This window comes from Podarcis melisellensis, assembly GCF_964234715.1.
Source record: "Podarcis melisellensis genome assembly, chromosome: 7".
Classification (NCBI taxonomy): Eukaryota; Metazoa; Chordata; class Lepidosauria; order Squamata; family Lacertidae; genus Podarcis; species Podarcis melisellensis.
This window is the reverse complement of record NC_138539.1, coordinates 79,547,533-79,561,148: the sequence shown is the minus strand read 5'-3', so window position 1 is coordinate 79,561,148 and position 13,616 is coordinate 79,547,533. Positions and strand designations below refer to the sequence as shown.

General features: G+C 41.9%; 1 protein-coding gene across 1 annotated transcript in view; it reads right to left on the bottom strand.

Annotated features, from left to right (window-relative positions):
• GABBR2 (gamma-aminobutyric acid type B receptor subunit 2) overlaps window positions 1–13,616 on the bottom strand; it is a 293,156-nt gene that overhangs the window by 204,111 nt on the left and 75,429 nt on the right. The window contains exon 3 of the mRNA XM_081920031.1: window positions 12,413–12,583. Coding sequence (XP_081776157.1) covers window positions 12,413–12,583 — 171 coding nt within the window. The remainder of the gene's footprint in view (window positions 1–12,412; window positions 12,584–13,616) is intronic.

Here is a 13,616-nt window from a genome sequence, read left to right as displayed (position 1 = left end):
ACTGCAGGAGGCAGTGGAAGACAGGAGTGCCTGGCGTGCTCTGGTCCATGGGGTCACAAAGGGTCGGACACGACTAAACAACAACAAAGCCTGCTTGAACAGGGGGAACATTGAGATTTTGCAAGGGTGTGGTTCGAACTACTCTTCAGTTAACACACCAGGAATCTAGTCTAAAAATGTTGATAATAGCCATTCTTATGTTGATTAAACCAACTCTTTTTATAGCCTGTCTTAAATTAAACACCACCTCAATGAAGTAGATTGCAATTTGTGCCTATTTTAAATAATGGTCTCGCTGAAACTGAACAAGAGCCAAACTGTAGGCAAGAATAACATGGAACAAAATTAGTTCTCTGTACTTGACCGCTAATCAGCCTCGCTCAGGGAGAATCAACACATATTGAAAAAAGCAGAATTGATCCAAGCTTGAAAGCACTTGCATTGGATATTACACTAATTGGCAGGAGCAAACTTTGTTTGTAATTAAAAGCTTACTTCCGTGCTTCACCTTTTCACCTTACCACCTGATCTTAAAAATGCTTACTTAGAATTAAGCCCCATTGGTCCATACTTAGTAGAAAAGGTGATTAGGGTTGCCACCTTAATGTCTTTAAAGACATTAAGAGACATCTACAACACAGACATAAACTGCTTTCATAGTTATTTTCTTTCTTCAGGGAACCCTGGGAATTGTGTCTGCTCATGCATGTGGAAAAACTTACTATTTTTATTTTTTATTTTAACAGAATTGTGTTATTGTCATGAAACTAAAATGACCAGGAAGTCATTTATTTGCTTGCAATAGCAAAGTTCAACTTAACAATAAAGTTTTTTTAAAAAGCATTTAGACTAGTAAAAAAAATAAATGAACCATAAATTTTCACTAAAGGTAGATAGAACATATGCATTGCACCCCTGTTATGTGTCTTTCTGCTTAAGAGTATGGAAAAGACCCTTGCTTGAGATATTGGGAGCCACTACAACTCGCAGTGTAGTATATATGTCAGCTAAGATTTTCTTTCATTTTCAAAAATTGAAACTTATTTTAAAATGTGCAAACTCTATAGCTTCATCTTGTCCTAAATATAAAGCATAGTATGTATGATTGAAATGACATGAACCAAGCTGTTGAGAAAGTTATAAACATGCATATTAATGGATACCTTTGTTTGCCAACTTTTTGTGTATATTTCTGTTTTCTGTATCATATTGTGCATTGTGCATGTCTGTTGCATAGCTGTCAACTTTTCCCTTTTCTTGTGTGGAATCCTATTCGGAATCAGGAAATTTCCCTTAAAAAAAAGGAAATGTTGACAGAGACTCTCCTCCTGCAAAAGAGGAGAGGGGTTGTGGGCAGGAGCCGATCTCCGCCTCAAGCAGAACGCCCACGGGCTTACTCTCAGGTAAGTGCGTTGCAGCCTTGCAGCATGATCTGTCTAATGACAATAACACAGTGAACTTGGCCCGGTTAGAAAACAGCAACAACCGCAGATCTCTGAGCCAGAGGTGTTATGTGTTGACAGGGTCAGCGAGAGTTTATAGTGCATTCCAGGAAACATGCAAAACACTTGAAAAAGCAGAATTTACTCAGGTTTTCTGGAAACAAAGCTCAAAATAAGGTGACTTGGCTTTAAGAAGTCATAGCTCAGTTATAGCTTAATCCTAACCCTGTCTAATCAGAAGCAAGTCCTATTGAATTCAATAGGTGTGTTAGGGTAGAACTGTAGCCTTAGCCTCTTTAATCTAACTTTCTATATAATACAAGCTGACCAACTTTTCCTTTTCCTTTTTTACACTGAGGGACACATTCAACCTTATTCAACCTTCTGTGAGCCACACAAAGGGGTAAGGGAGAAAAATTTGATTGTGGGGCCCAGAGTTAGCCACTTCTGATATAATACCAAGTTCAACTTCTTGCAATTCTAGAGTTCAGTCCCTCAACTGAGCTAATGCTGTCGAATTTACTAGAGCGGAAGTTCTCAAATTTCTTTCCCTTATGGACCACGTGGAAATTTCTTAGGGTCTTAGAGGACCACTTAATGGTTTTTCTGCCCACTGTAGCAATTGAAAGGAACTGTGCTAGATGCTGTGTGTTTTTTAAGCTACGTTTGCATTGCTTCTTTTATTTTTTATATGTTGTGTTTTATTACATTTTTATTATAATAGAATAAAATGCAAAAGGAAGGGGGGGCAACCTCTGGACTAGAGCATTTTAGCCAATACAAATGAGAGAGAGAGACAGAGAGAGAGAAACCGACCATGTTTAAGTTTCATTGAATGCAGCGGGTCGTGATTGCGCAGTTAAATGATGAAGTCTCATTGATTTCAGTATTATTAGACAACTGGATGGATTACTGCAATAATCAAGAAAATGAAAGTCTAAGAAATAATAAATTATGTTGGACGTATTAAAATGGAAGTCAAACGATTTATTTCTCTTTTGTCTCTTGCTGCGTCTGTTCTTTTAAAACCTAACCTCTCATTGCTTCAAAAAGAAAAGTGAAAAAAAAACCCTCAGAATTTAGAGTCCCAATGTTTTCAGTTAGATGCTGTCAAGTTGTTCGCATTTATTTGTTTTCTTTTTTAATTAGTCTAATCTAATCAAGTCAGGCTTTGTGTTGTGGTCATACTGGCATGTTTTCTTTCCTGGACAAGGAGAGGCAGACTCCCGTTTTGTATGTTCTTTTGCCACTTTCAGCTTGCATGCAGTCTATGTATATTAAAAAGAGCAGCAACTGAATAGGTAGGTAGCCGTGTTGGTCTGACACAGTTGAAATATATAAAAAAATTAAAAAAAATGTCCAGTAGCACCTTTGTTGTTGTTTAGTCGTTTAGTCGTGTCCGACTCTTCGTGACCCCATGGACCAGAGAACGCCAGGCACCTCTGTCCTCCACTGCCTCCCGCAGTTTGGTCAAACTCATGCTGGTAACCTCGAAAACACTATCCAACCATCTCGTCCTCTGCCGTCCCCTTCTCCTTGTGCCCTCCATCTTTCCCAACATCAGGATCTTTTCCAGGGAGTCTTCTCTTCTCATGAGGTGGCCAAAGTATTGGAGCCTCAGCTTCAGGATCTGTCCTTCCAGTGAGCACTCAGGGCTGTTTTCCTTCAGAATGGAGAAGTTTGATCTTCTTGTAGTCCATGGGACTCTCAAGAGTTCCTCCAGCACCATAATTCAAAAGCATCTATGACCTGTCAATCTTGGGTGCCCTGCACGGCATGGTTCATAGCTTCTCTGAGTTACTGAAGGCCCTTCGCCACGGCAAGGCAGTGATCCATGAAGGTGCAGGGTGATATACAAATTTAATAAGTGAAGCATACAAATGTTCTAAATAACATTAAAAAGAACAATGTTTCACCACTTCTCCAAGCCAACTTTGCACATGATTGGATTTCTTGTACAAATTGTGAACTATAGGGATCCAACTTCAACAGCTGCACTGGCTATTTATTGTAATCATTGGTATATGTATATAGATTTAATTCTATCAATGTTCAATTGCTTCATATATATTTTTCTATGATTCTAGCGGTTCTTATTTTTATCTGTAAGCCACATTGAGCCCCATAAGGGAAAACAGTGGGGTAAAAATATAATAATAATAATAATAATAATAATAATAATAATAATAATAATAATAATGGCAACAACGAGTTGCTTTTTGCCTTTCATATCTCCAAAAAGAAAAAGTACTCATTCCAAATAATGCATGCATTAAAAATAATAAAAGGTGACCATGTTGACATGAAAGATAAGCATCTCCCACCATTCAGTGCATAGCCCTTTAGGTCTTGCCATGTCCTCCTCAACTTGCTCCTGGGGCAACTAAGCCACAGGCAACTGCCTTTATTAATCTGCCATAAGCCTTCTCTTGACAGACAAGCTGTCCTAAAGTTATCTCGCAGAAATGAAACCGACACTGATGGAAAACACCAAAGGGAAGAAACCAACACAAATACCACTTCTGTACACTTTAGTAAGCTTTTTTAAAATAATAATAATAATGGTGCAATGGCTGGAAGGTCAGCCTCTGGACTTTTGGAAGGTAAGTGCCAAGGATAACCTGCAATCATTCTTCCTTTCCACCCTCTATACTGGTTTAAATCTGCCAGAGACTAAATAATTGTTTGTTTTTATCTTACAAGCAAATTAAAGAGTTGTTTGACAGGATACCAGGAGGACAACACGGGAATTAAGATTAATCCCCCAACTCACATAAAAGGAAACAATGGGTGAGTGAAAGGAGTGGAGACTACATCATGACTTAGTATTAAAGCGAGACGAACTGCACCTCAGTGTAACTCAAGCCAACGTAAACTGGAGCATATCGAGCACAAAGTTCTTTCTCTTTTGTCTTATAAAAATAACAGCACTGGAACCAATGGCTGAACTAAGTTAGCATTCTGCTGTTCAGAGAACATTAGTAATGACTTCCTGTACTTTGCGGCAGCTTCCAGTAAGGGACCCTGGTTGATAGGAGAAATCTGCCGGAAACAAGCCACTAAAACATGAGACATGTTTTAGGTGAAATGATTCCTTCCATTATAAAAGGGGTCAGGTGTCATGGATTTAAAAGTCCGCAGCAGCAATTTGACAAGTGCATTCTGCCTTCCCAGTTTGCACTTCCCAAAACAACGCATGAACTGAAACTCGGGTGCATTTGGAAACTCACACTTCTGTGAATTCTGTGTTTCAGTTCTCGCAACAAAAGGTGTGCACAAAAAATGTTTTTTAGTGAAAGTAGGTAAAGGTAAAGGGACCCCTGACCATTAGGTCCAGTCGTGGACGACTCTGGGGTTGTGGCGCTCATCTCGCTTTATTGGCCGAGGGAACCGGAGTGGCCAGCATGACTAATCTGCTTCTGGTGAACCAGAGCAGCACACAGAAACGCCGTTTACCTTCCCACCTCAGTGGTACCTATTCATCTACTTGCACGTTGACGTGCTTTCGAACTGGTAGGTTGGCAGGAGCAGAGACCGAGCAACGGAAGCTCACCCCGTTACGGGGATTTGAACCGCCAACCTTCTGATCAGCAAGTCCTAGGCTCTGTGGTTTAACCCACAGTGCCACCCGCGTCCCTTTGGTGAAAGTAGCATACAAAAATGCATTACAAACAGGGGAAACGTTTCCAGAGATGTGTGTCTATTAGCAAAAACGTGAACTTGAATGCTGACAACTTTTTTGCGAGAATTTATTATTATTATTGTGAACTGTTGTGAAAATGTGAGCTGAATTTAAGCCTGGAAAATCAAGGCACTGAATTTAAGAGATCCAACCTTGCCAACTCCCATCAACTTTACTTCAAGCAGTGATCACAAAAAGCGTGTGTTTTTAAACATTTGTCACATTTTTGGATATTCACATTTTACATATTTAGGTGTAGACTTAAAAAACAAACAAAACCCACAGGTATACAAAACTTTAAAAGGATATCACATAAACCGTAGCCAGCTTGAGGCTGTTCATGCACACCAAGAGTTGTTGGCAGCTACACAGCTGCATATGCTGTTTACATTAAAAGATGATGTGTTTCTACTGCAAACACTGGCTACAAGCAAGGCAGCCTTACGCTGAAAGCTGCTGCTGCAAAAATACCAAAATGGGCTGGGTTTTTTGGGGGGGGAGGGCTTGCTTTGTGTTTTTTTAACCTAGCTCTTTCCAATTGCTGGCAGTTTGGGGTCTGCATCAAGTTCCGTTTTCCTTCTCAACGTGGATTATCACTGGGAATAACAATTCTGCAGCCTAAATTAGGCCCTGAGCGAGACTTGTGAGCTTTCCCACCATCGGCAAATTAAGCCCTCTGGGGTGCAGAGGAAGGCCAATTACCTCCTGCAGAAATGCCCAGGCTGGAACCCCAGTTGACTAAAACCTTGTAAACAGCCTTGTGAGAGAGACAGCCTCTCTTAGGAAAACCCCAAAATGGAGAGGATACTTACAGACTCCCAGCTTCACACTGGCTAAGCAAATACGATGTGGTCATTCAAAGACTGATGCTTGAACTTCAGACACAGCTGTGACAAAGGCTGTGCCTAAAGAGTAAGGCGGCCCCTTGCTAAATATGTAAAGGTCCTAATTAAATCATGTCCAGCAGTGATATATAAGGAGAGTCCTCTGCAAAGTGGACTCTCCCCAACCACCAGCTGGCAAGCATGAATTATGATTGGCTGGGTGAGGCACTTGTCAGTCAATACCCACCTGGGTCAGATACCCCTTAAAAGATTACAACTGTGTTGCAGTCTTTGTCTTTTATGAATCCCCTCCCACACTCCAGTAACCAGCAACTGATTCCTAAAGCGGCCTATGCCACAGGTAGGCACAGAGGGTAAGTTAAGTTTGGATTAAGTGTAGGGTTAGTTTTACCAATATTGTGATTTATTTCTATTTTGAACTGCATACATTACTTGCTATTCCTCCCCTCTTCTTCCTTTTCCCTTTTTCAATAAACTGCTTCATTGGATTTCTGTACCGGTTTGTGAACACACTCAAGGGCCAGTTAACCTCCCACATGGCTTAGGTTGCTGGGATCATGCAACTGGTTGTTAGAGTACAGTACAGTGATACCTCGGGTTACATACGCTTCAGGTTACAGACTCCGCTAACCCAGAAATAGTGCCTCGGGTTAAGAACTTTGCTTCAGGATGAGAACAGAAATTGTGCTCCGGCGGCACAGCAGCAGTGGGAGGCCCCATTAGCTAAAGTGGTGCTTCAGGTTAAGAACAGTTTCAGGTTAAGAACGGACCTCCAGAATGAATTAAGTTCTTAACCCGAGGTACCACTGTATCTAGAAAAGTGGCGGGGGGGGGCAGGCTGGCATTGCCAAGCTGGAGACCTGGAATTTAGCTGGCTGCTCCCTTACTCCTGAGGTGACCACTGTAAGGCAGTAGGAATCCTGCACCCCTGGCTTTAGGTGTGTATGTGTGAGAAGGTAGAGGCTCGTTCCCATTATCCAGATGGTAACTGTGGCTACAGCAGAAATAATGACTTGTGCCCAAGGTTGGATACGAATAGTCTACCTAAGCTAGGTGATTATTATAGATTCTGTACAGCTACAAGGTTGAAGGCAAGGTGAGGCTCAAGACAAGCTTTTTATTCAGTCTGGGGAAACCAGACAATAGATGAAACTTTGAATGCATCTCCAAGGATGTCACAATAATGCGTTTTTTGGATAGGTGAGGTCAGAATTGGAGCTCACAACAACATTTTAGTTCTATTACTGCTTCTGGTATGAGAGAGATTTTTTTTTTTTAAGAAATGGAGCATATTCCTTAACTAGAGTCCTAGAAGACATATAGTGGAAAAATAAGAAGTGGAGGATTTTGTCTGTGTTTATCTTAAAGGAAAAAACTATACAAGGAATGAGAGAAATCCTCTATTTGTTGGAAAAGGAAATGGGATTCCTGTCTTCTGCTTATTTTCTTTTTCTCTCCTCCTCATGAAAATGATTCTTCTTCTTTGGCGATGACTCGTAGCCAAGAAAGATTGTCTTCCATGAACACGGTTTTAACCATGAGTCCGTAAAGTGACTGTGGAGGCCAATTCTGGATCCACGTGAACGGGGGACTTGACTGAATATTGGAAAAGCAATGTATTGGACATGTTGTGCTGCCTGCTTCTATGACCACAGAGCTTTTTGCTGCTGTTCGTGTGTCTCCAAGATCAGTTCTTCAGTCTCACTTGAAACCGTGTGGAAGAGAAGGGAGGAAGCAATCAGGGAAATCTTTCTATCTCTCACTATTCTTAGATAACAGAAGCACCATGAGAGGAACAAGATAATAGAAAACCTACTTAAGACAAGGATCTAGTAGAAGCACTTTCTGTTCAGTCCCTACAATGGGAAGAACAAGCATGAGTTTGAAAAAGCAACAACAGTTTGCATTTTATTTGTTAAAGCACCCATTTTGCAAAACCGGTTCATTTAAGAAAAAAGAGGGAAAATAAATTATAATTAAACCATGTGTTTCTATGGAAAGATGCTAATTTTACTTTGTGAAATTGCATTGTAAATGCAAAGCTCTAGATGCAAACAATTATTTATCTGTTTACTACCTTCAGGCTACCGTAGCAGTTGCTATTTCTTTTATGCTGGGAAAAAAAATCTGTGTAAAATTTAAACTCAGGGGACTAATTAGCAATTTGTCCAAAAGAATCATAGAAGACTGAATTCACAACAAATGAGGTATCTGGATATCTTTCACTATTATAAGCATTTTACATGCCTTAAAAATAAATAAATATGTATATCCATTTTGAAGCTTACTCAGACAAGGAATTGCCATACTGAATCAAATTTGAGGATAGAACTAGTTTTGCTTTTACAATTTGTCATAACTGCTTTTCTACCTACTGTGCTTGTCAATAACCCTGGAAAATTGGCAGTGGGGGAAGGCAGTTTTCCATTTATCTTCTCATTCCTGCCCTCCCCCATGTAAAAATCTGTGTATTGATTTCCATTCTTAAATGAAGCAAGTGAACGGGGATTGGCTCTGCCAGTAGAGAGATCAAAGGACTCTCTCATTTTATAGAGAAATAGAATATCCTTAGAGTTTGATTGACTAGATTACTGCATAAATGATACATCCTGACAGCACAGAAACTATCCCCCCCACCCTCACAAGCTTGATTTGGTCATTCTAACTCAAAACACACCAATTCTAAAATGGAGTAACTCTTTATGTACTGCCCACAGCTCTTTAGGGGAACAGCGGTATACAAATGAAATGAATACACAGATAAATGTCTGAAGTAAGTCTCATAAAAATCAATAGGGTTTCCCAGTGCTTTTTTTCTTAAATAAAATGTTAATTTTCCTACTCATATTGAAACACTGTCTCTCAATGAGGCCAAACTTAGATTCACAAAATCTACCCCTAGATTCACAGGGGTATGTGGGAAAAAAGCACTGGGGTTTCCACACCAGTAAATGTGCTTAGAAATTGGGTCCTCCCTTAAAGAGGGCACGTATTGTGGTGAGGCCTGGAAACCGACCCCTTGTGTTGTGGGTGGGTACGATTGGTCAGCCACAACACCCGATTGGTAGGTCCCTCATAGCTGGGTGTAATCTGGCCAATGGGACGCAGTCCAAACGGTTCGAGGGACCTATTTATGCCCATGCACGTGACTCAGAGCTTCCTCTTTTGGCTCTTGCATTCAGAACACCTGCCCACCTCTCCCTACTTTTAGGGCTTGCACGCTTGACCTTGCTATGCCGTTGTGTGTCATCTGTTGTTGGGACAGGGGCACGGCAGGAATTTTCCCTACTTGGCGGATTGGCTGTTGCCATTTGGGTTTCGCCTGCTGCGTAGCAAAACATCACAACTTGTAAGGTTGCGGATAGGCTCTGGTTCAGGTGATAGGGATGGGAGAACGCTCTCGCCATCCCTATGTGAAGGGTATTCTGTTAAAGGAATCCAGGGACTCGATGGTTTGGTCAACCCCTGAGAGGGGGCTGTGCCCATGCCTGAGTCCAGGGGGACATGTGGGTGGCAGAGGTAGCCTGTTCCCGGCTTTCCGCTTATCCAGGTTTTCACACTTGGCTGACCTACGCTGAAACCCTGGGTCAGCGCTACCTGCATGGCAGGGAGCTAGTCAAACCAGAGCCTATGCACCCAATCACTTTCTGTAATCAATAAAGTTGTGGCCTAAATTCTGCCAAAAACCAAAACCAAAATCTGAGTCAAGTGTGAATTTAGAGGGGAAGGTTTCTGGGTCTGAACATGCAAATGGAGTTTCAGTATTTTGCCATAACTTAAGGTACTTAATATCTCAAACTAAGCCAGTATATTAGACAGAATGCTATTTTTTGTTTGCTTTTCGTTTTCTGTTTTTCTAATGCTATCTCACTTTTGTATAATAGCTTTGCCTTAGGTGTTAAAACTCTTGCCAAATACCCACTAAGCCTCCAGCTGCCTGAAACTAAATTACTCTTGATACAGTGCAAAGAAGCGATAAACGGTACAACTGAAAATCAACCCAAGTTAAATAAGAAAGGTGTGTACAGACATGTATCTGCTTTACTCTTGATGGCTGTTATCATGGGTTAGTGTTTTACAGTTGCTACTGCTAAACAGTGCCTAGTAACTACAGTATAAAGGTAAAGGTAAAGGTACCCCTGACCATTAGGTCCAGTCGCAGAAGACTGGGGTTGCGTGCTCATCTTGCTCTATAGGCCAAGGGAGCCGGTATTTGTCCGCAGACAGCTTGCGGGTCATGTGGCCAGCATAACTAAGCCACTTCTGGCGAACAAGAGCAGCACATGGAAACGCCGTTTACCTTCCTGCCAGAGCAGTACCTATTTATCTACTTGACTTTGATGTGCTTTCGAACTGCTAGGTGGGCAGGAGCTGGGACCGAACAACGGGAGCTCACTCCATCGCAGGGATTTGAACCGCCGACCTTCTGATCGGCAAGCGCTAGGCTCTGTGGTTTAGACCACAGTGCCACCTGCATCCTAACTACAGTATAGGTAACTTTAAAATAGGAATGAGAAGGAGAACAAACCCCATCTGTCTGGGCTGGAGGAACTAGATAATGATAGCTAGGCTGAGTTTGGTGCCACTGTTTGACACTTGTTTTTTCATGCTAGACGTTGGCAATGAATAATTCTGAGAGCAAGTGTGGAGGAAATCCAGTCCCCAGAACCATCACACCTATCACACGACAAGGTTGCCTGTATGCAGGTAATCCAGCACTTCAAACTCCACCTAGCTCTTTCTTCCCTCGATTGCTGTTTATGGAATGCTCTCCCTAGGGAGGCTCACCTGAGAGGTGCCAGGCAAAAACATTCCTCTTCTCCCAGGACTTTGGCTAATTATTGTTTTTGCTTGTTATTATGGTATGCATTTTTGTGTGTTTTTATATTGTACAATTGCCCTGTGATCTTCAGATGAAGAACACATTGACATTTAATGAATAATACATTGAAATTTAACATTGACATTTAATAAATAATAATTATAACTGTGCACAAAAATAGCTGTATATTTATTTGCATCTATTAGGATATTAGGTCATATAGATTACTCCGGGAACGCCCCCCTCAAAAGTGAAAATCACATTTGACTCGAAAAGTTTGCAGACTATTCAACACTGTGGGAAGAAAGCCTACGAGATACCTATCTTATTATAGCTTCACACATTTCACACCAACACAGCCTTTTGTCTTAGGACTAGAAGTACAGAAAGCTAAATTTATCAGAATCAGTTCATACAATGCTTTTCCCTATTATTCAAGCCCTCTTGCATGTGAGCTTGAATGTTGGGCTCATATAAGCTCACATTGCAGGGACAGGTGGAAGGGTTCACACAAACTGCATAAAGTCTCCTTTGAACTCCTGACTCAAAGCACTGACATAATGAGATCCATGCTCTGACTTGGAATAAAGGTAAAGGGACCCCTGACCATTAGGTCCAGTCGTGGACGACTCTGGGGTTGCGGCACTCATCTCGCTTTATTGGTCGAGGGAGCCGGCGTACAGCTTCCAGGTCATGTGGCCAGCATGATTAAGCTGATTCTGGCAAACCAGAGCAGCACATGGAAACACCGTTTACCTTTCCGCCGGAGCGGTACCTATTTATCTACTTGCACTTTGACGTGCTTTCGATCTGCTAGGTTGGCAGGAGCAGGGACCAAGCAACGGGAGCTCACCCTGTCATGGGGATTCGAACCGCCAACCTTCTGATTGGCAAGTCCTAGGTTCTGTGGTTTAACCCACAGCGCCACCCACGTCCCTTCTGACTTAGAAAGGAAAGCAATATGGGAATTGTACAGTTTTCTTGCCAATATGTCCAGGTGTCAGGAATAGAAAGGGTTAAACCAGAAATCGCAACCTCAGACTCTGTTCTGAGAGAAGAGGCATTGGGCAGCCTGACCTTGCCTTTGCACTCTTTCCCAACTCTTCTCACTAGACTCTTGACCCAATCAGAACAAGCCTTTCAACAATGCTATTTGTGTCTGATTATGCATCCGCTTTGCGGGATAATCCTTGTTCATAACCTAACCCTTGGAAAGCCAAGACTTATTCATGTGAACCTGAGCTTGGCTGCCCCTCTCACACCCAAGTATCTTCTAACCAACCTAGTACATAAAAATCTCATCTGAACAACAAAGGAAGACTGCTATTGTTGCACTCATGCCTACCTTGTGATCATGTTGTTGGTCAGTGTGGGACACAGGGTACTGGACTAGGTAGGACTTTGGTTTGACCCAACAGTGCTTCTCTTACGTGATTCTACCCCATCATATTTTGAAGTGAGATGATCCTGAAGTGACAACGCTTGAAGTGACTTTGGCCACTTTGAGCCAGCCCCCGCTGAAATGCTTCTTTGAAATACAAGTATCTCAACTCGCCACCGCATGCAAAAACATGCAACTTTCGCAGCCAGTTTCTAGTACAAGAATTTAAGCAGATCTTACCTCAGAAAATCTTTGTATGTCTTGGGTCAAAGTCCCCACCCTTTTCCATTTGTAGTGTTTGAGCAACTTCAGAATTGCAGGGTTCACAGCGTTATCGGATGGCACTGTCCGGAAGAAATAAGGATACTTTTTCTTATCAGCTAACTCTGGTGTCGTTGCTGCGAAGGAAAGCTGAAAAACAAAAACCATTTTTCAAAATATCAGCTTAATCTAATAATCTGCAATATGTGTGTGTGTGTTATGAAAGATTAAAATGAAAGCCAATTACATATATGCTTGTTATCCACATTATACATATGCCTCCCCCAAAACATGGCCATAGCTGTAAGTAATGCCAATAGGATGATTCCTGATAAAAATAGCTCCTCCAGGGGTTAGGTCCCGCTTTGAAGGGGGGTGGAGGTTCAAAAGTTTGGGGGTGGGGAGACATCTTCCTATTGATGGGCACAGGGCTCTCATGTGACAGTGAAAATATGCGAAAAACACTGATCTACACTTGCTTTCCCATGCAACCAATTTACCACATGCAAAACATATGCACACTGATTGGTCCCAAGTTGCCTCCTCATAGATTCTCAAGTCCATACAGAAGGTCATCCTTGAAGCCAATGGATCAACTGGCCTCATAATATGAATTATGCATCAATTAATGTACATAGATATGATACAAGATTTTTATCTAATATCTAGTTAACAGATAGGAAAACCAGGTTGCATTTATTTGCATAAAATTAATTCAGCGGCAATTTAGCTACAGTTTCTGTAACGATTTCAGTGGTTTAGACCAGAAGAAAGCTCCCACTGGTGGTAGCTTCCTGTGAGATGAGTTCTGCTAATGAGACTCCCTGCAATCCCGTAGCCCCTTAAAAATCTGTTTCGGGGCTGTGAGGCGGGCCGGGAATTCCACACACAAAAAGCTGCTCTGGCCCGTCCTCTAGCAAGAGCCTTCAATCCTGGATAGCAGAAGGAGTCCCACCTCACTACTGTTCCCCATTCATAGAGGGCTAGTGAGGGCTGTTGCTTGTTTCTCCCACAGGCCACAGCAGCAGCCTTGTATTTAAACAGAAATTAAACACTGCTCCCAAGCGTTCCTCCAGCTTGCTGATTTTCTTCTAGGTCACATCACTGCTACCTCCAAACTCTGGCTTTTTTCTGTTGAGGGAGGGGCCCCCACCCATTTGCCATCTTGCAACAAGCCCCTTAA